Source organism: Bubalus bubalis, chromosome 1, assembly GCF_019923935.1.
Source record: "Bubalus bubalis isolate 160015118507 breed Murrah chromosome 1, NDDB_SH_1, whole genome shotgun sequence".
NCBI lineage: Eukaryota > Metazoa > Chordata > Mammalia > Artiodactyla > Bovidae > Bubalus > Bubalus bubalis.
Genome location: NC_059157.1, coordinates 115496762 through 115516860, shown reverse-complemented (window position 1 = coordinate 115516860; position 20099 = coordinate 115496762). Strand labels below are relative to the sequence as shown.

General features: G+C 39.8%; 1 protein-coding gene across 3 annotated transcripts in view; it reads left to right on the top strand.

The window, feature by feature from the left end:
- LMLN (leishmanolysin like peptidase) overlaps nt 1–8642 on the top strand; it is a 51604-nt gene extending 42962 nt beyond the window's left edge. For all 3 annotated transcript variants that reach the window (XM_006078515.4, XM_025285333.3, XM_006078514.4), the window contains one exon: nt 4936–8642. In XM_006078515.4, the coding sequence (XP_006078577.2) occupies nt 4936–5036 (101 nt within the window). In that variant the 3' untranslated portion in view covers nt 5037–8642. The remainder of the gene's footprint in view (nt 1–4935) is intronic.
- The last annotated feature ends 11457 nt before the right edge of the window (nt 8643–20099 follow it).

Genomic DNA, 20099 nt, shown 5'->3' with positions numbered 1-20099 from the left:
AAGAATCGGACATGACTGAGAGACTGAACTGAACTGATGACAGTTTGACATTTTGAAATAGGCCATGTTTCATTTTCTCAGCTGGAGGCATTTTTTAAATGGAATTATATAGTCCTTTGTTGGTTTTGTAGTTTGGTTTTAAATAGAGGGCTACGTTCACTTTATAGCTCAAAGTTGCTTTATCTCTAAAATTTAATTTTTTTCTTTCCCACATTCTGAGAGCTTTATCAAGACATGGCTACAAGTAGAGGGTGAGTTTGGGGATCTGAATACTTGTGTTAGGGGTGCTCAAGACCACCCTAGATTTCCTGACTCTCTAGGACTCTACTTGCACCCATGGTGCTGTGTTGTATTTTCTATGGACTGTCTTGTGATTTCTTCCTGTTAACTGGTTCTGTAAGGAAGCATGCTCAAAAAAGGATTGTTACCTCTAAATAAATCACTACCACAATTTTGGAAAATGTATAAAATATTATAAGAATAGATACCTTTTAGGTGTAGTTTCCATTAGTGAATATGAAAGATTTAGTTCTAAATTCTTTTTTTTAATTTATTTTTTATTGAAGGATAATTGCTTTACAGAATTTTGTTGTTTTCTGTCAAACCTCAGTTTAGTTCTAAATTCTTCCTGATCTCTTCAGATTGTAGAGGTTGTTTTGTTTCCATTTATTAAATGCTGGACTCTTTGCTGAGTGCTCTATGTCTATATCCATGTATTTAATCATCACGAAACCTAATGAGGTAGGAATTATCATTTTACATGTGAGAAAACTAAGGTATAAAGAGATTAAGTGATACATTCACTGTTACAACCAATAAGGTGCAGATCAAAACCCAGATCGGGTAGTTCCATTCATTTTGAAACACCCTCTTTGTATCTTTCCTTTGTAGAGTACTGTCACAGAAAGTGCAGTGTTTTTGAAGGATGACAAATGTTCCAGAGCCACCATTAATGTTTTAATGGTTTTTAATATTTTAGCTTGTTAAATTTTAGTACCAACAGCAGATAAACAATAGCTAGTTCATCTCTCCTCCTATTTCCTTTGGCTCAAATTGAGAATGAGGAAATAAAAGGATATGTCTGTGTTATTAGAAACTCCAGGGTCTATTCCTTATTCCAACTAAGACCACTCATATCTAATGCTTTAGGCCAGAACTAATCCGGTACACGTTTCTGGGGTGATGGAGTTGTTCTATAATCTGTACTGCCCCATACAACAGTCATTAGTCACATGTGACTATTAAATATGTGAAATGTGGCTAGTGTGACTGAGGAACTAAATATTTGTATTTTGGTTAATTTAGATAGCACATATACTTGATGGCTATGTGTATATACACATCTAACTGGTTCACTTTGTTGTACAGTGGAAAGTGACACAACATTATTGTAAAGCAACTATACTCCAATAAAAATTAGTTTAAAAAAAATTTTAAGTCACCAGCAGAATGAGAAACACTTGTGTAAGCCAACCAAAGAAAGACATTTGATCAGGAAGGAAGGAGAGGTTTTATAGTAAATAGAAGACAAAAAAAAAAAAAAAAATCCTAATTGCTACCATCAAAGTGAAGAATGCTATGAAAACCAACAAAGACACAATGAGATGATCAACAATTCCAAAATCCAGTTTTTTAAAGCACCAGTAATATAGTAAAAATTCTAAAAATGTGATCAAGAGAAACATAGGCATGGTAAAAATTTTAAATAAACACATACACATAAATATACACATGCTTTGGAAATGAAAAAGAGTAGGTCCATCTCATGAAAGCTAGAAAATGAATAAAAAAGCATAAGGGTGCTACTATTTCCATCTTAACAGGAAGCCAAGTGATAATGTGGAAAGTATATGGAACAAGAATAGAGGTTTGCTTATACAGGACCTCAGACAAACTATATAAATAAGTAAGGAGAGGGAAGAAAAGAAGGTGAAACATAATATAGGTTAAATTATCACCTTAAATGGCAGGAGTGTTTTATCTAAATTAGGAAATAGTAGTTTAAGCTTACACTTAAAAAAAAAAAATTAACTTATGTATTTAATTGGAGGCTAATTACTTTACAATATTGTAGTGGTTTTTGCCATACCTTGACATGAATCAGCCATGGGTGTGCATGTGTTCTGCATCCTGAACCCCCCTCCCACCTCCCTCCCCATCCCATCCTGCAGTAACCATCAAAGATTAAAACAGGGTTGGGGTTGATGGGAAGAATATGATGTAAGACCAAGTTTTTATTATATGTCCTCTTATACTGTTTTTTTCACCCTGACATTTGAATATTTAAAAAACTAAAATAAAAATGCTATTTAATCAGTAGGATTTAAAACAATAAAGTCAAACTGGTTACATTTAACATGGTTTGACAAAGTGCCTTCTAATCTGACTTTATCTGACTAATTTTGCCATTAAAGAGGCAAAATAACACATTCATCGATTGTAGCCATAGCTCAAAGTTGTCTTTATTGTGTATTGTGTAGTCTAATGAATATTTGCTGGTATTTAGAGGCTACTTTTTATTGCATTTCACCTAAAATATGTCATTAAAAAAGAAATGCCTATTGCAGGGCAGGAATAGAGATGCAGATGTAGAGAATGGATTTGTGCACATGGAGGGGAAAGAGAGGGTGGGAATAATTTAGAGAGTAGCATTGACATATATACCGTACCATGTGTAAAATAGATATACTTCCATATATACTACTTGGAAGCTGCTGTATAACACAGGGAGCTCAGCTTGGTGCTCAGGGATGGCCTACAAGGGTGGGATGGGGAGGGGAGGGAGGCTTGAGAGGGAGGGAATGTATGTATACATACAGCCAATTCACATTGTTGTATAGCAGAGACTAACACAATGTTGTAAAGCAATTATATGCCAATTAAAAAAAAAATCAGCGGGCTTCCCTAGTGGCTCATTGGTAAATAATCTGCCTGCAACTGCAGGGGACACAGGTCCAGGAAGATCCCACATGCCGCAGAGCAACTAAGCCCATGTCCCGCAACTCCTGAGCCTGCACCCTAGAGCCTGTGCTTCACAACAAGAGAAACCACTGCAATGAGAAGCCCATGCACCACAACTATAATAGAGAGTAGCCCCTACTCACCGCAGCTAGAGAAAAGCTCATGCAGCAACAAAGACTCAGAACAATATATAAATAAATTATATATATAAATAAATAAAATTATATATATATTAAAAAATCAGCAAATGATAGTCCATGCCCCCCCCCCACAAAAAAAGTGTGTTTATTGCAAAAAGAAGAAAGAACAGTAAAAGTTACTTTAAAATAAATTTAAATAGCACATATAGCTATCAGACATATTGGACAGTGCGGAGAAGGCAATGGCAACCCACTCCAGTACTCTTGCCTGGAAAATCGCATGGACAAGGAGCCTGGTAGGCTGCAGTCCATGGGGTCACAAAGAGTCGGACACGACTGAGCGACTTCACTTTCACTTTTGACTTCACTTTCACTTTCCCTTTTCACTTTTATGCATTGGAGAAGGAAATGGCAACCCACTCCAGTGTTCTTGCCTGGAGAATCCCAGGGACGGGGCAGCCTGGTGGGCTGCCGTCTATGGGGTTGCACAGAGCCAGACACGACTGAAGCGACTTAGCAGCAGCAGCAGCAGCAGCTCTAGGTCAGAAGTTCAAACTTGCATAAGATGCAAACTTGAGCATGCATCAAAATCGTGTTAAAACACAGATTGCTAGGAATTACCGCTGAGTTTCTGATTCAGAAGATCTGGGTTGGAGTCTTGAGAATTTGCGTTTTTAACAAGTTCCCATGTGAGACTGATGTTGTTGATCCAAATGCCGCACTTTGAGAAGGATTGATTTTTAATTGTCAGCTGGTTCCATTGGGAAAGAATATAAGTTCCCCATGGTTTACCTGAATTATATACAATGAAATAATTTTTTAAAATGCTTATTTCACATTGTTTAGTTCTCAGAAAAACATCCGTTTTTCTGAGCAACTTATATAAATTAAAATATACTCCTGCTACCAAAAACCTGTAAAATCTTCTGCTGTTTCCAAATTAAGCCTGGGGTGATATGGATAGATGGGTAGATATTTAGAGATTGGGAAACATATGTCCTGTTTTGCCTGGGATGGTCCAGGTATGATTGTTATTATTTATGATTGCATTAAAATAATCAAAGAGAACAATTTAGTTGATCAAAGAAAATTTTATTTCACATAGGTAGTCTCTAAGGAATCCAGAGAACTGTAAAATAAAAGAAAAGGTCTATAAGCAGGAAATAAGGAAGAAATACTCAGCTTAGGTTGATGGGCTGACGTTAGTATCTAACCTTATTTAGAAAGATCAAGGAAACAAGTATAGAGCCCAGAGTTGACTTGGTGGTTGGAGATTGGCTGACTGGATATGCTGTGGTTCTGGTCAAGTGGAGCATTTATACAAACATGAAAGTTATCTAAGTTTTAGTTTGATGAGTTATCTAAGTTTAGTTTCCATCTTGAGACTCAAAATTTATTTCAACACTTATTTCAAAATGTCCTGATATGGAATGATAAATTTTGTGGTCACCCTACTTAGAAGGGACAAGGGAGAATAGATGAGAGTCCTGCATCCCATGTTGAAATAGCCAAGAATTTAATTTACTTTTCCTGTGTAGTATCTTTAGCTTTACCAGGATACCACTACCCTGAGACACCTTTATTGTTTCTTGGGTGCTGTTTTTGAACCTTGATAGGGTAGGCATATCTTTTCTCCTGCATAAATATTTTGTTCTTTTTCTATAAACATAAAAGACTGCCTATCTCGATTTCAGGAAGTCACTCTTGATTCTACTCTCAGAGGTTGTCGTTCTTCACCTTTTAATAATTAACTTTACTCATTTGTCAATATTTTGTCAATATTGTTTTTTCCAAAAATGTCTATGGAAAATCAATTTTTTGTTTTCAACCCTAGATCTCTGTTCCTGTTCCTCTAGCCTGGTGGTCACCCTCTGGCTTCTGCTAGGCAATCTATTTCCTCTGCTGGCTGGATTTCTTCTGTGCGTATGGCATTAGGAATGGAAAAGTGAATTCTAAAGACATTCCTTTGTGTCATGTTCCTCTGAACAAAGCACAAAATCTGGCGCGTGCCAGCCTGTGTGGATGGTGGAAGTGGCATTCCTGACTTTGGCTTGGAAGTGTGGACCACAATCAGATCCTGAAGCAGAGCTTCACAGCAGTCACGCCTCATCAGCAACCCAGCAGCCTCAAAGTTTGGAGGAGAAGGATTTCCAAGTCTCCAAGTCTCTTTACATTTCAGGATATATAACCTTCTTGAAATTTTCCTTTGAAAGTGGGATAAAAGGTGAAGATTTCAGTGATTACATACCTCAGCATTTCCATTAACCTAAAACAATGGGAGAGTTCATCTCCGCTGCAATAATTTAAAGAACAGCTAATTGTTGCAAGATTATAAGTTGTGGACCCTGTCCTCAAAAGTATAAATTGTCCTTTGACTTACAGAAAATAATTTGATTTCTACATCAACTATTATACCTAGTTTAAATTTAATGACTGTACATCGTATACCTAAATCATTGTTCTAATGAGTTTTTTTTTTAATTTTTGTTTTGCTAAATCTTATGATTTAACCTTTTTCAAACCAGCTGTGTGGCAGTTTCCTGCTGAACCATTATGTGTTGGTAGCCCTCTTCTAGCTATATCCATACTCACTGATCTTCAGAGAGCAGCTTCCAGTTGTATTCTCCATTAGTTTAATAATGACTTGAAAAACTGGGAAGCAGAGGGAGAAAAATATTCTGCCCTGTGAATCATTGAAGACATGCAAATTGAATAAAACCTAATTATATGTTTTTAAGATAATAGTTATGACAACTGCTATCCAACAAGAATAGAACTTTCCTTTTTGACAAATGAAGATAAAAAGAAATTCTGGTATAGACAGGGATGCAGTTATTTTTAGGTTGGCTTAGAAACTGTTAGGTTTGGAGGAGCCTGGTAGGCTGCAGTCCATGGGGTCGCAAAGAGTCGGACACTACTGAGCGACTTCATTTTCACTTTTCACTTTCATGCATTGGAGAAGGAAATGGCAACCCACTCCAGTGTTCTTGCCTGGAGAATCCCAGGGACGGGGGAGCCTGGTGGGCTGCCGTCTATGGGGTCGCACAGAGTCAGACACGGCTGAAGCGACTTAGCAGCAGCAGCAGCAGTAAAGTGTAGGTTTGGTGTAGAGCCTATCCAGTAGGGTCCACTTTACCACACAGCGTATGACTTAGTCCATAGAAATCAGAAGATTGCCTTTGTAATGTCCTTTACCTCTTGTATTTGACACTCTTTATGTCACCCATTGATTCTGGTTCCCAGAAGCAATTCTGCCATGATACCAGAGCTGCCCAACCCTACTTAGTAATCCCAATGTGAAATTCTTTAATAATGAATGATGTCCAGTTTTTCTTGAAAAAAGAAACTTCATGAGCTCTAAAGCTATGAAGTCCTATGGCATTATAAACGTAGCCCTTGAACAAACATTAATTCATTAATTGGTTGGCCCTGTAATTCAGCGTACAGTTATCAAGTATTCAGTTTAAGAAATTGTGCTAAGTGAACAAACAGCATAATTACTAAGAAATAATTCCAACCTACTATTTGGCACTGGAGTCAAACAGCAACTCCAGCATAAAGGAAAGTCACCTCTTTTTTTTTTAGGTGCATATATTTAAAATACTTATCTGCCTGCAATTTTAAATTGGAGGTTTTTGTCTTTGTGAAATGCTGGGAGTCTCTAGCATAGCCAGCCTCAACTGAAGAAGAGCTAATAATAATGGTGTTTCTGCCTTTGTCCTGCATACTTTAAATCATGCAAATCAGAAAAATGTAGAGTATATTTTTAAAGAAAGTTATAAATCTAAGCATATATACCTAATGTGATTATGAATCATTGCAAAGTTATATAAATAATTTTACCAAAAATAATATGGATTAATAATATATTTGAGACTCACAGTGATAGGTTCAGTTATATTTTGACTGTTGTGCAGTAATCCCATTTAGGTAGTATTGTTTCTGAGCATGGTGCTTTTTATACTTGAAATATATTTTTGCTTTATTTTTATTGATATAATTATATTTGCACTAATGAATTTCTGAAGAAGATATTATAGATGACATTTTTTCTATCTATATTTGTTAAGCTTGGCATCTGGTAGCCCAGTGTTTCCTCTGCACAAATGTAGAATCTGATACAGTATAATGTTAAGAAATCTTGAATTTTTGAGGGTAACTAACTGTGCTGGTGTCTTCCTTCCTCCTCAGCAAGTTTTGAAAATGGTTGCTTGTCACTGATTGTGCATAGTATACTCAATGAAGATTTAGAAAGCCACTGAACATTTAAGAAATTTTAAAAGGCATAGTTTAGTCACTTAGTAGATGATGAAATTCTAAAACAATATTCTAAAAACAAAAATTTTTAAGTCTGAAATTTCAGTGCAGAATTAGTGGACTGTAATTCAGTTTTGAACTGAAGAACTTGAAATGACCTAAATGTCAGTATCCTGTGACAGGTGATTCCGTTTATGTTTGCAAAACCAGTTCACAGAGAGACTGCGGCCTTGGTGGAGGGAGGTGGGGCAGTAGCTAATCTGATGATAGCAGACTGAAGTCCCTTTCTGATTCAGAAGGGGCCAAGTGCTTATAAAAACTGACTACCTCAGTTTTCATTTCAGACTTAAGTTCATTTTGATAGTATTAAGGTCCCAATGTCAAAATTAACAAGTGAATTTATCTCTCAGGTTTTCAAGAACAGAATTTATAGGAAGGAAGCAAAAGCCATGTCGTTAGACTTGAGCTGACAGCTTTAAAGAAACTGACAAGCAGTTAGGTAGTCTTAGTATAGATCTCTCTGTATTCTCCTGAAAAACATCTTTTCCTAAAAATGTTATAAGTTATGCTTAAAGTTAGTTTCAGCCTAATATATTGGCTAAGAATTTATCAATATTTGAAAGTGAAACATAATGAAGTTTAAATAGTTTTAAGAAGATACATAAATAAGTATTCTGGAGTATTCCATAAAATTTTATCAATATTCAATATTAGAAGACTCACTGATTGAGACCATCTGTAAAATGACCATATGCTGTCTCAGAATCTCTCCAGCTCTAATACTCTGTGACTGATACTCGTGCAGAATTGCTTGGTCACTGCTGGCTCTGGCCTGCTTCCTGGAGTATGCCAGCTTACATCCCCCTCGTGTTCGTTGCAGTGTCCCGCGCTCAGTGCCTTAGCACTGTCTTTGTCCTTGGACGCTGAATGGAGAGAGAAGAGGGTGTTTGAGTAATCTTGGCAGGATGAGGTGGACTTCAGTCACAGCCCCACAGACCTCTTTCATAGTTGGCACCTGTCATCCGTGCCAGGTCCTTGCAGCCCAAGAGGACTAATGTATTTTAATAAAGTCTGTGTTACTTGTTCTGAAGAAAGAACTTACCTGAAAGGATGACCTTTTTTTGATACATTTAGTCAGGGTTGGGGAGGGAGTGGTGAATTATTTTCTTTTTGTTTACATTTTTAATAAAGTAGATTTAAGAACTAATCTTTATTTATGGTATTTAACTTTAAGTGTAATATATTACCTAGAAAAAACAAAGCTTTAATAAAAATGGAAACTAATTTGCATCTTGTCTTTACTTAACACCATCAGTTTTTTTTTGGAATGATTTATAAACATTTATTAAAATAGAAAGCTGGAGAATTTCCTGGGGGTCCAATGGTTAGGGCTGAGCTGAAGCTAGGATCCCAAAAGCTGTGCAGAGCAGCAGCCAGTGAGTAGTTGTTTGCTCTTGTATCCCATGGGCATCCATCTGGCTGCCTGTTATGTCTGACTGGTATCATAAACACCCTTGAAATCTTCAGGGCAACAAACATCTTTGGTTAGAACTCCTGGTTCCCTGCATTGTAGTCACTACCTCTCTTCACACCCCAAAGAAATTATCCATAGAAAAAAATATGTACCCATCATAAAAGTCAGGCCAACTGCTTTTGACAGGTCAAGGATTCAAGTTCACCTCTTCAACTTCCAGTCAAGTCTGCTTAACAGCTGTCTGCTCATAGATACAGCATCCAGCTTGAGCTTTAAGACCCCAGCAGTAGTTGTCATTCTTCTGGTACACAACTGCCCACCAGAAGCCATGAAAATCCACCTTGGAGTCCTGCCTGCCACGGTTCTTAGCAGCAGAGAACAACTCACAGGAACAGCCAGCTTGCAGCCACGAAAGCCGTCAGTTTTTTAAACCAGGTTAGGAGAAGGCAATGGCACCCCACTCCAGTACTTTTACCTAGAAAATCCCATGGATAGAGAAGCCTGGTAGGCTGCAGTCTATGGGGTCGCTAGAGTCGGACAGGACTGAGCGATTTCACTTTCACTTTTCACTTTCATGCATTGGAGAATGAAATGGCAACCCACTCCAGTGTTCTTGCCTGGAGGATCCCAGGGACGAGGGAGCCTGGTGGGCTGCCGTCTGTGGGGTCGCACAGAGTCGGACGTGACTGAAGCGACTTAGCAGCAGCAGTGGCAGGAGTACAAACCTCAGATGGTGAAAGAATCTGCAGTCAATGCAAGATGCCTGGGTTCGATCCGTGGGTTGGGAAGATCCCCTGGAGAAGGGAATGGCTACTCACTCCAGTATTCTTGCCTAGAGAATCCCATGAACAGAGAAGCCTGGTGGGTTACTACTATCCTTGGGATTGCAGAGTCAGACATGACTGAGCAACCAACACTTTGAGGCATACAAACACATCCATACACTTCATATGGGGACAATGAGGTGATTATTGTGAAACATAATTCAATTTTTACTTTTAACTGGAGTAATATTGTCCTACTTAAAGACTGGGGACAAATGTTATGTAAACCTATAGGGAATAACCCTCCTCAAATAGTTAAGCAGAAAGAGAGTGGACTAAAACAGTTCAGGGCAGCTGTCTGTAGCTGAGGATGATTCCTGCCCTATGAGTTTCGTGCTGTGAACCAGGAGTCTCATTGCAGGACCACTCTGTGCGTTCAAGTACCACGCTCTATTTGTGGCTGTCATCGTGGAATGTGATTCTTCATCATAACCTGACTAGTTTGAGAGAACGTACCTGGGGCATGCCTTCATGTGTACACAGAGCCATCTTGCCCTGGGGGCTGGAGCTAAGCACCATGAAATGGACTGAATGTTGCCTGTTTAACCTACTTGCTGAGTAGATCTTATCAGGAAATTTTAATGATAATATTTAGATTTTTAAAAATGTTTTAAGTATTTCATATAAGTACTAAAACTATGTATGGAGTTTAGTATATTATATATTTACTGTATATATATATATATATATATATAAAACGATGTACGGAGTTTAGTAAATTATATAAAAAAACTATTCACAGAGTTTAGTAAATCCAATATTATTTGCACAATGTACTGAAGATTAAGCCATCTACACCTCATACATTACCTGTTTACACTCCCTTTTTGTATATTCATAGAATATAGCTTATTTAGTAGGTATCATTGCTTCCCTGGTGGCTCAGCTGATAAAGAATCTGCCAGCAATGCAAGAGATCTGGGTTCGATCCCTGGGTTGGAAAGATTTCCTGTAGAAGGGAATGGCTAAGCACTCCAGTATTCTGGCCTGGAGAATTCCATGGACTGTATAGTCCTTGGAGTCACAAAGAATTGGACACAACTGAGCAAATTTCACTTTCAGAAGGTATCATTACATAAACAAGTCTTTTGTCCACACATCTCTGGTAGATATGCTGAAATGGAGAGGTTTATTTAAATCAGCTTTTTAGTGGTCCATCAGAAGTTCATTCTTTAATGTTTAAATTAAACTGGACATATTTGGAGATAGAAGTTCAAATACACCATTTGATATTCTGGTAGATGACCAATACCATTCTCATTTTGTATGTATAGAAATGTTTTGTTCTGCCTATAGACCTTGGTATATCTTAGATTTAATGCCATTTTCACATCCAATGCCACTAACAGCCAGTTTTTTCAATTTCAACAGAAACATTAGAGACTCAATGTTCTAACGTCGTCGTCTTGTTTGAAAATCACAGTCAAGAAGGCTACAGGTTGATAGGAAGAAATTTGACATGTGATTGCACACGCGGGTGTTCATTAGTGTGTACGCAGTGACAGCTCTGTGCATTTGGCTGAGATGAAAATTTACTGTAAGTGGGGTGCTGCAAAGGACAGAGCAAATGCCTCACGCCTCAGCAGCTTGCCAGAGCCTTGACTCTTTAATAGAAGTCAGATGAAACAGGTTATGCCACTGCTCTAAAATGATATTCGTTAGTTGTGAAGCTTAATGCTTGTTATTAAGTCAATGTGTAAAATCTGCATTTCTTACAATAGGTTTGACAAAGGAGTAAAGGGAGAGCCAGTAAGTCTATAGGTGTTACATGATCCTTAGGAATAAGCATCATGGAAAGAAAAATGAAGAAGTGAAATATCTAAGGCAAATCAGTCCTCAGTCTGATTGAGGTGACTCAGTGGCTTCGCCACTCTGGGATTTTGCCCCAGAACCCCGACATCAGCAGTGTGCCCCATGCCTGGTCTCCACAGATGGGTTTTTACCCTTCACAGCTTCCCTCCAACCCTAGGCTGTGATCATTCCTCCTCCTGTTTCCCCGTTACCATTTCAAAACAACCTGGTTTTCTCAGGCACATACACATACCGATGTGGTGGTATTATTAACTGGGGGTGGTGGCGAGGGGAGTCTTACCCCTCCATCTTTTTCAAGGATCGATTTGAAAAGAGGGAACCAGCAGCTCTCACTAATTTGTCAGAAACCCCTCCCTCTGCAGTTTGCTCCTGCTGTTTTATAGTTTTCATACCATCATTTAATTCCAGGTCTGGAATGAAAGTGCCTGGTGTGGCTGCCGTGCACCATGGCCCAGGAGCCATGGTGGTGAAAATGAGCAGACTAGTGTCTACTGAGCTCAGGAATCGGAGCAGGTCAGCTTCAGAGAGGGCAGGCACTGATCTGGGTGTGGCTTGCAGCTACTCAAGCCAGAAGCATAGATGCAGAAGTTATTAGTGCCCTGGAGAAGGAAATAGCAATCCAATCCAGTATTCTTGCCCAGAGAGTCCCATGGACAGAAGAGTCCGGCAGGCTGCAGTCCATGGGGTCTCAGAGAGTCGGACACAACTGAATGACTGAGCACAGCACAGAGGAAGAAACAGATGGTGAAGGTAAGTCTAAACTCAAGGGTGAATGAAGGCCTAAGAATTGGGTACTAAGAAATGACTCAGGAGGGAAACAGGAGCAAGAGGGTGCATGCAGAATGACCAGGCCACTACTGCTACATGGGGAGGGGCTGCCTTGTGTTTTTGCCTCCAAGGTGTAAGCGCACTTGAGAGTACCTTCTGATGCTTATCGAGGTACTAAATCTAGTGATTGAACATTGAAGTATTTGTTGGGTACTTAAAATGTTCAGCGCATATTTAGCACCAACTCTGGCAGGCACTCTACTGGGAACACAGGAAACCAACAGACATAGTCTTTGTCCTAGAGGTGATGAAGGAGGGGGACAATTAAATGATTGTTTACTCAATACTCTGTAATAACCTGTATGGGAGAAGAATCTGAAGTAGAACAACTAATCCTTTGCAGGGAGCCATTGCAGACCTCTGCTCACTGTGAAGACAAGGAATATAAACCTTTCTTATACCCTCTGTGCCCCTCAGCCTCCTCCATCCTTACTGCCTCCCCTTACCTACATTAGATCACATGGTCCCCCATTTCACTCTACTTCAGTGGCTCTCAAAGTGTGAACTGTGAGTTCGGTTCATTTGAGTTCAGTCGCTCAGTTGTATCTGACTCTGCAACCCCATGGACTGCAGCACACCAGGCTTCCTTATTCATCACCAGCTCCTGGAACTTGCTCAAACTCATGTCCATCAAGTTGGTGATGCCATCCAACCATCTCATCCTCTGTTGTCCCCTTCTCCTCCTGCCTTCAATCTTTCCCAGCATCAGGGTCTTTTCCAATGAATCAGTTCTTTCTATCAGGTGGCCAAAGTATTGGAGTTTCAGCCTCAGCATCAGTCCTTCCAATGAATATTCAGGACTGATTTCCTTTAGGATTGATTGATTTGATCTCCTTGCAGTCCAAGGGACTCTCAAGAGTCTTCTCCAACACCACAGTTCAAAAGCATCAATTCTTCAGCACTCAGCTTTCTTTATGGTCCAACTCTCACATCCATACATGACTACTAGAAAAAACCCTACCTTTGACTAGCTGAACCTTTGTTGGAAAAGTAATGTCTCTGCTTTTTAATATACTGTCTAGGTTTGTTATAGCATTTCTTCCAAAGAGCAAGCATCTTTTAATTTCATGGCTGCAGTCACCATCTGCAGTGATTTTGGAGCCCAAAAAAATTAAGTCTGTCACTGTTTCCATTGTTTCTCCATCTATTTGCCATGACGTGACTGGACCAGAGGCCATGATCTTAGTTTTCTGAATGTTGGGTTTTCAGCCAACTTTTTCACTCTCCTCTTTCACTTTCATCAAGAGGCTCTTTAGTTCTTCTTCACTTTCTGCCATAAGGATGGTGTCATCTACGTTTCTGAGGTTATTAATATTTCTCCCAGCAGTCTCAATTCCAACTTTGTGCTTCATCCAGCCTGACATTTCACATGATGTACTCTGCTTATAAGTTAAATAATCAAGATGACAATATACAGCCTTGACATACTCCTTTTCCCAATTTTGATCCAGTCTGTTGTTCCATGTCCAGTTCTAACTTTTGCTTCTTGACTTGCATACAGGTTTCTCAAGAGGCAGGTCAGGTGGTCTGGTATTCCCATCCCCAAGAATTTTCCACAGTTTGGCATAGTCAATGAAACAGAAGTAGATGTTCTTCTGGAATTCTCTTGCTTTTTCTATGATCCAGTGGATGTTGGCAATTTGATCTCTGGTTCCTCTGCCTTTTCTAAAACCAGCTTGAACATCTGGCACTTCTTGGTTCAGGTACCGTTGAAGCCTGGCTTGGAGAATTTTGATTATTACTTTACTAGTGTGTGAGACAGTGCAATTCTGTGGTAATTTGGACATTCTTTGGCATTGCCTTTCTTTGGGATTGTAATAAAAACTGACCTTTTCCAGTCCCGTGGCCACAGCCGAGTTTTCAAAATTTGCTGGCATATTGAATGCAGTACTTTCACGGCTTCATCTTTTAGGATTTGGAATAGCTCAGCTGGAATTCCATCACTTCTGCTAGCTTTGTTCGTAGTGATGTTTTTAAGGCCCACTTGACTTCGCATTCCAGGATGTCTGGCTCTAGGTGAGTGATCACACCATCATTGTTATCTGGGTCATGAAGATCTTTTTTGTATAGTTCTTCTGTGTATTCTTGCCACCTCTTCTGAATATCTTTTGCTTCTTTTAGTCCATACCATTTCTGTCCTTTATTGTGCCCATCTTTGCAATGATGTTCTTTTATGCTTATTTTTTAAAAAACCAAAAAGAACATCTTTTTGTGGCCCCTGGACCAGCTGTATTCCTCAGAATGCAATTTTTTTTTTTTTTTTTTTTTTTGCTGCACTGTGCAGCTTGCAGGATCTTAGTTCCCTGACCAGGATAGAACCAGTCCAGGGAATTCCTATAAAATGCAAATTCTTTGGCCCCATGCCAGATCTGCTGAATCAAAATCTCTAGGATTGGGGCCCTGCAATCTGTGTCATAACAAATCCTCTAATTGATGCTGTTGAAAACTCAAATTTGCAAACTACTGCCCTTAAACTCTCTGGTGCTTCTTACCAAAATCCACTTGGTAAAATCCCAACTTGGGAGGAATCCTATAATCTGCCTTGACCTTACTTATACTAGAGGAGCCCTACTAGGGAAAAACACTAAGCTGATTGTATGTGTACTCAACTGGGTTTTGCCCAACAATCTTATCTTCCTCTAGTCACTTTCTCTCCCATGTTCAAGGTTGCCAGAATTAGTGAAGAAAAACCCCAAACCAGGACACACAAATTTTAATTTCATAAGTTCAATTCAGTCACTCAGTCGTGTCTGACTCTTTGTGACCCCATGAATTGCAGCATGCCAGGCCTCCCTGTCCATCACCAACTCCCAGAGTTCACTGAGACTCACGTCCATCGAGTCAGTGATGCCATCCAGCCATCTCATCCTCTGTCGTCCCCTTCTCCTCCTGCCCACAATCCCTCCTAGCATCAGAGTCTTTTCCAATGAGTCAACTCTTCGCATGAGGTGGCCAAAGTCCTGGAGTTTCAGCTTTTGCATCATTCCTTCCAAAGAAATCCCAGGGCTGATCTCCTTCAGAATAGACTGGTTGGATCTCCTTGCAGTCCAAGGGACTCTCAAGAGTCTTCTCCAACACCACAGTTCAAAAGCATCAATTCTTCAGTGCTCAGCTTTCTTCACAGTCCAACTCTCACATCCATACATGACCATTGGAAAAACCATAGCCTTGACTAGATGGACCTTTGTTGGCAAATTAATGTCTCTGCTTTTGAATATGCTATCTAGGTTGGTCATAACTTTCCTTCCAAGGAGTAAGCGTCTTTGAATTTCATGGCTGCAGTCACCATCTGCAGTGATTTTGGAGCCCAGAAAAATAAAGTCTGACACTGTTTCCACTGTTTCCCCATCTATTTCCCATGAAATGATGGGACCAGATGCCATGATCGTTGTTTTCTGAATGTTGACTTTTAAGCCAACTTTTTCACTCTCCACTTTCATCAAGAGGCTTTTGAGTTCCTCTTCACTTTCTGCCATAAGGGTGGTGTCATCTGCATATCTGAGGTGATTGATATATCTCCCGGCAATCTTTTTTTTTTTTTTTTTTTTTTAGACGTTCTGTTTTTTTTTTAATTATTTATTTGGCTGCGCTGGGTCTTAGTTGCAGCATGTGGGATCTAGTTCCCTGACCAGGGATTGAACCCGTGCCCTCTCCATTGGTAGCACAGAGTCTTAGCCACTGGACCACCAGGGAAGTCCCTCCCGGCAATCTTGATTCCAGCTTGTGCTTTTTCTAGCCCAGTGTTTCTCATGATGTACTCTGCATATAAGTTAAATAAACAGGGTGACAGTATACAGCCTTGACGAACTCCTTTTCCTATTTGGAACCAGTCTGTCATTCCATGTCCAGTTCTAACTGTTGCTTCCTGACCTGTATATAGGTTTCTCAAGAGGAAGGTCAGGTAGTCTGGTATTCCCCTCTTTCAGAATTTTCCACAGTTTATTGTGATCCACACAGTCAAAGGCTTTGGCATAGTCAATAAAGCAGAAATAGAGGTTTTTCTGGAACTCTCTTGCATTTTCGATGATCCAGCAGATGTTGGTAATTTGATCTCCGGTTCCTCTGCCTTTTCTAAAACCAGCTTGAACATCAGGAAGTTCACAGTTCACATATTGCTGAAGCCTGGCTTGGAGAATTTTGAGCATTACTTTACTAGCGTGTGAGATGAGTGCAATTGTGCGGTAGTTTGAGCCTTCTTTGGCATTGCCTTTCTTTGGGATTGGAATGAAAACTGACCTTTTCCAGTCCTGTGGCCACTGCTGAGTTTTCCAAATTTGCTGGCATATTGAGTGCAGCACTTTCACAGCATCATCTTTCAGAATTGGAATAGCTCAACTGGAATTCCATCACCTCCACTAGCTTTGTTCGTAGTGATGCTTTCTAAGGCCCACTTGACTTCACATTCCAGGATGTCTGGCTCTAGGTCAGTGATCACACCATCATTGTTATCTGGGTCATGAAGATCTTTTTTGTACAGTTCTTCTGTGTATTCTTGCCACCTCTTCTTAATATCCTCTGCTTCTTTTAGGACCATACCATTTCTGTCCTTTATTGCGCCCATCTTTGCATGAAATGTTCCCTTGATATCTCTAATTTTCTTGAAGAGATCCCTAGTCTTTCCCATTCTGTTGTTTTCCTCTATTTCTTTGCATTGATCGCTGAGGAAGGCTTTCTTATCTCTTGCTATTCCTTGGAACTCTGCATTCAGAGGTTTATATCTTTCCTTTTCTCCTTTGCTTTATTTAATTATTATTTAATTTCAAATAATCATATACTAAAAAATTATTTGCTCGTGTCAACTACAAATTGGCACTTACCAAGAGCATTCCTAATGACTGAACAACCAAGGCATTTGCCATCTGCCTGTATGCAGACTGAACCCTGTGCTGCTATAGCTGTTGACCTTTAAATACCCCTGACTGAGTTCAGGGTGGAGTGAGGCACTCTGTGCTCCAGGGAATCTGGTGGGGCAGGTCTTTAGATAGTTGGATGTTTTTAGGAATAGATTTTATGATCTCAATCCTTGTATCTCCTCTTATCTAGAGAAGCACTAAATCTGTTCAAGGTGACATCAGATCCTCATGACTAACAAAAAAACCTTTTGTAAAATGAGGGCTGCTTAATGGTATTGAACTACCCACCGCCAACCCACCCCCCTGCCTGTTAACCAAAGCTGCTTTGGAGCAGTCTCTCAGAACTATCTGAGATGCTGCCTCCGGGCTGCAATCCTCGTGTTGCCCCAAATAAAACTTAACTAACAACTCAAGTTGTGCATCTTTTTTAGTCAACACTTCTATCTGACAGAATGTGGTCCACTGGAGAAGGGAATGGCAAACCACTTCAGTATTCTTGCCTTGAGAACCCCATGAACACTATGAAAAGGCAAAATGATAGGATACTGAAAGAGAAACTCCCCAGGTCAGTAGGTGCCCAATATGCTACTGGAGATCAGTGGAGAAATAACTCCAGAAAGAATGAAGAGATGGAGCCAAAGCAAAAAGAATACCCAGCTGTGGATGTGACTGGTAATAGAAGCAAGGTCCGATGCTGTAAAGAGCAATATTGCATAGGAACCTGGAATGTCAGGTCCATGAATCAAGGCAAATTGGAAGTGGTCAAATAAGAGATGGCACGAGTGAATGTCGACATTCTAGGAATCAGCGAACTGAAATGGACTGGAATGGGTGAATTTAACTCAGATGACCATTATATCTACTACTGTGGGCAGGAATCCCTCAGAAGAATTGGAGTGGCCATCATGGTTAACAAAAGAGTCTGAAATGCAGTACCTGGATGCAATCTCAAAAACGACAGAATGATCTCTGTTCATTTCCAAGGCAAGCCATTCAATATCACAGTAATCCAAGTCTATGCCCCAACCAGTAATGCTGAAGAAGATGAAGTTGAACGGTTCTATGAAGACCTACAAGACCTTTTAGAACTAACACCCAAAAAAGATGTCCTTTTCATTATAGGGGACTGGAATGCAAAAGTAGGAAGTCAAGAAACACCTGGAGTAACAGGCAAATTTGGCCTTGGAATATGGAATGAAGCAGGGCAAAGACTAATAGAGTTTTGCCAAGAAAATGCACTGGTCATAACAAACACCCTCTTCCAACAACACAAGAGAAGACTGTACACATGGACATCATCAGATGGTCAACACCAAAATCAGATTGATTATATTCTTTGCAGCCAAAGATGGAGAAGCTCTATACAGTCAGCAAAAACAAGACCAGGAGCTGACTGTGGCTCAGACCATGAACTCCTTATTGCCAAATTCAGACTTAAATTGAAGAAAGTAGGGAAAACCACTAGACCATTCAGGTATGACCTAAATCAAATCCCTTATGATTATACAGTGGAAGTGAAAAATAGATTTAAGGGCCTAGATCTGATAGATAGAGTGCCTGATGAACTATGGAATGAGGTTCGTGACATTGTACAGGAGACAGGGATCAAGACCATCCTCATAGAAAAGAAATGCAAAAAAGCAAAATGGCTGTCTGGGGAGGCCTTACAAATAGCTGTGAGAAGAAGAGAAGCAAAAAGCAAAGGAGAAAAGGAAAGATATAAACATCTGAATGCAGAGTTCCAAAGAATAGCAAGAAGAGATAAGAAAGCCTTCTTCAGCGATCAATGCAAAGAAATAGAGGAAAACAACAGAATGGGAAAGACTAGGGATCTCTTCAAGAAAATCAGAGATACCAAAGGAACATTTCATGCAAAGATGGGCACAATAAAGGACAGAAATGGTATGGACCTAACAGAAGCAGAAGATATTAAGAAGAGATGGCAAGAATACACAGAAGAACTGTACAAAAAAGATCTTCATGACCCAGATAATCATGATGGTGTGATCACTGACCTAGAGCCAGACATCCTGGAATGTGAAGTCAAGTGGGCCTTAGAAAGCATCACTACGAACAAAGCTGGTGGAGGTGATGGAATTCCAGTTGAGCTATTCCAAATCCTGAAAGATGATGCTGTGAAAATGCTGCACTCAATATGCCAGCAAATTTGGAAAACTCAGCAGTGGCCACAGGACTGGAAAAGGTCAGTTTTCATTCCAATCCCAAAGAAAGGCAATGCCAAAGAATGCTCAAACTACCGCACAATTGCACTCATCTCACACGCTAGTAAAGTAATGCTCAAAATTCTCCAAGCCAGGCTTCAGCAATATGTGAACCATGAACTTCCTGATGTTCAAGCTGGTTTTAGAAAAGGCAGAGGAACCAGAGATCAAATTGCCAACATCCGCTGGATCATAGAAAAAGCAAGAGAGTTCTAGAAAAACCTCTATTTCTGCTTTATTGACTATGCCAAAGCCTTTGACTGTGTGGATCACAATAAACTGTGGAAAATTCTTCAAGAGATGGGAATACCAGACTACCTGACCTTCCTCTTGAGAAACCTATATACAGGTCAGGAAGCAACAGTTAGAACTGGACATGTAACAACAGACTGGTTCCAAATAGGAAAAGGAGTACATCAAGGCTGTATATTGTCACCCTGCTTATTTAACTTCTATGCAGAGTACATCATGAGAAATGCTGGACTGGAAGAAGCACAAGCTGGAATCAAGATTGCCAGGAGAAATATCAATCACCTCAGATATGCAGATGACACCACCCTTATGGCAGAAAGTGAAGAGGAACTCAAAAGCCTCTTGATGAAAGGGAAAGTGGAGAGTGAAAAAGTTGGCTTAAAGCTCAACATTCAGAAAACGAAGATCATGGCATCCGGTCCCACCACTTCATGGGAAATAGATGGGGAAACAGTGGAAACAGTGTCAGACTTTAT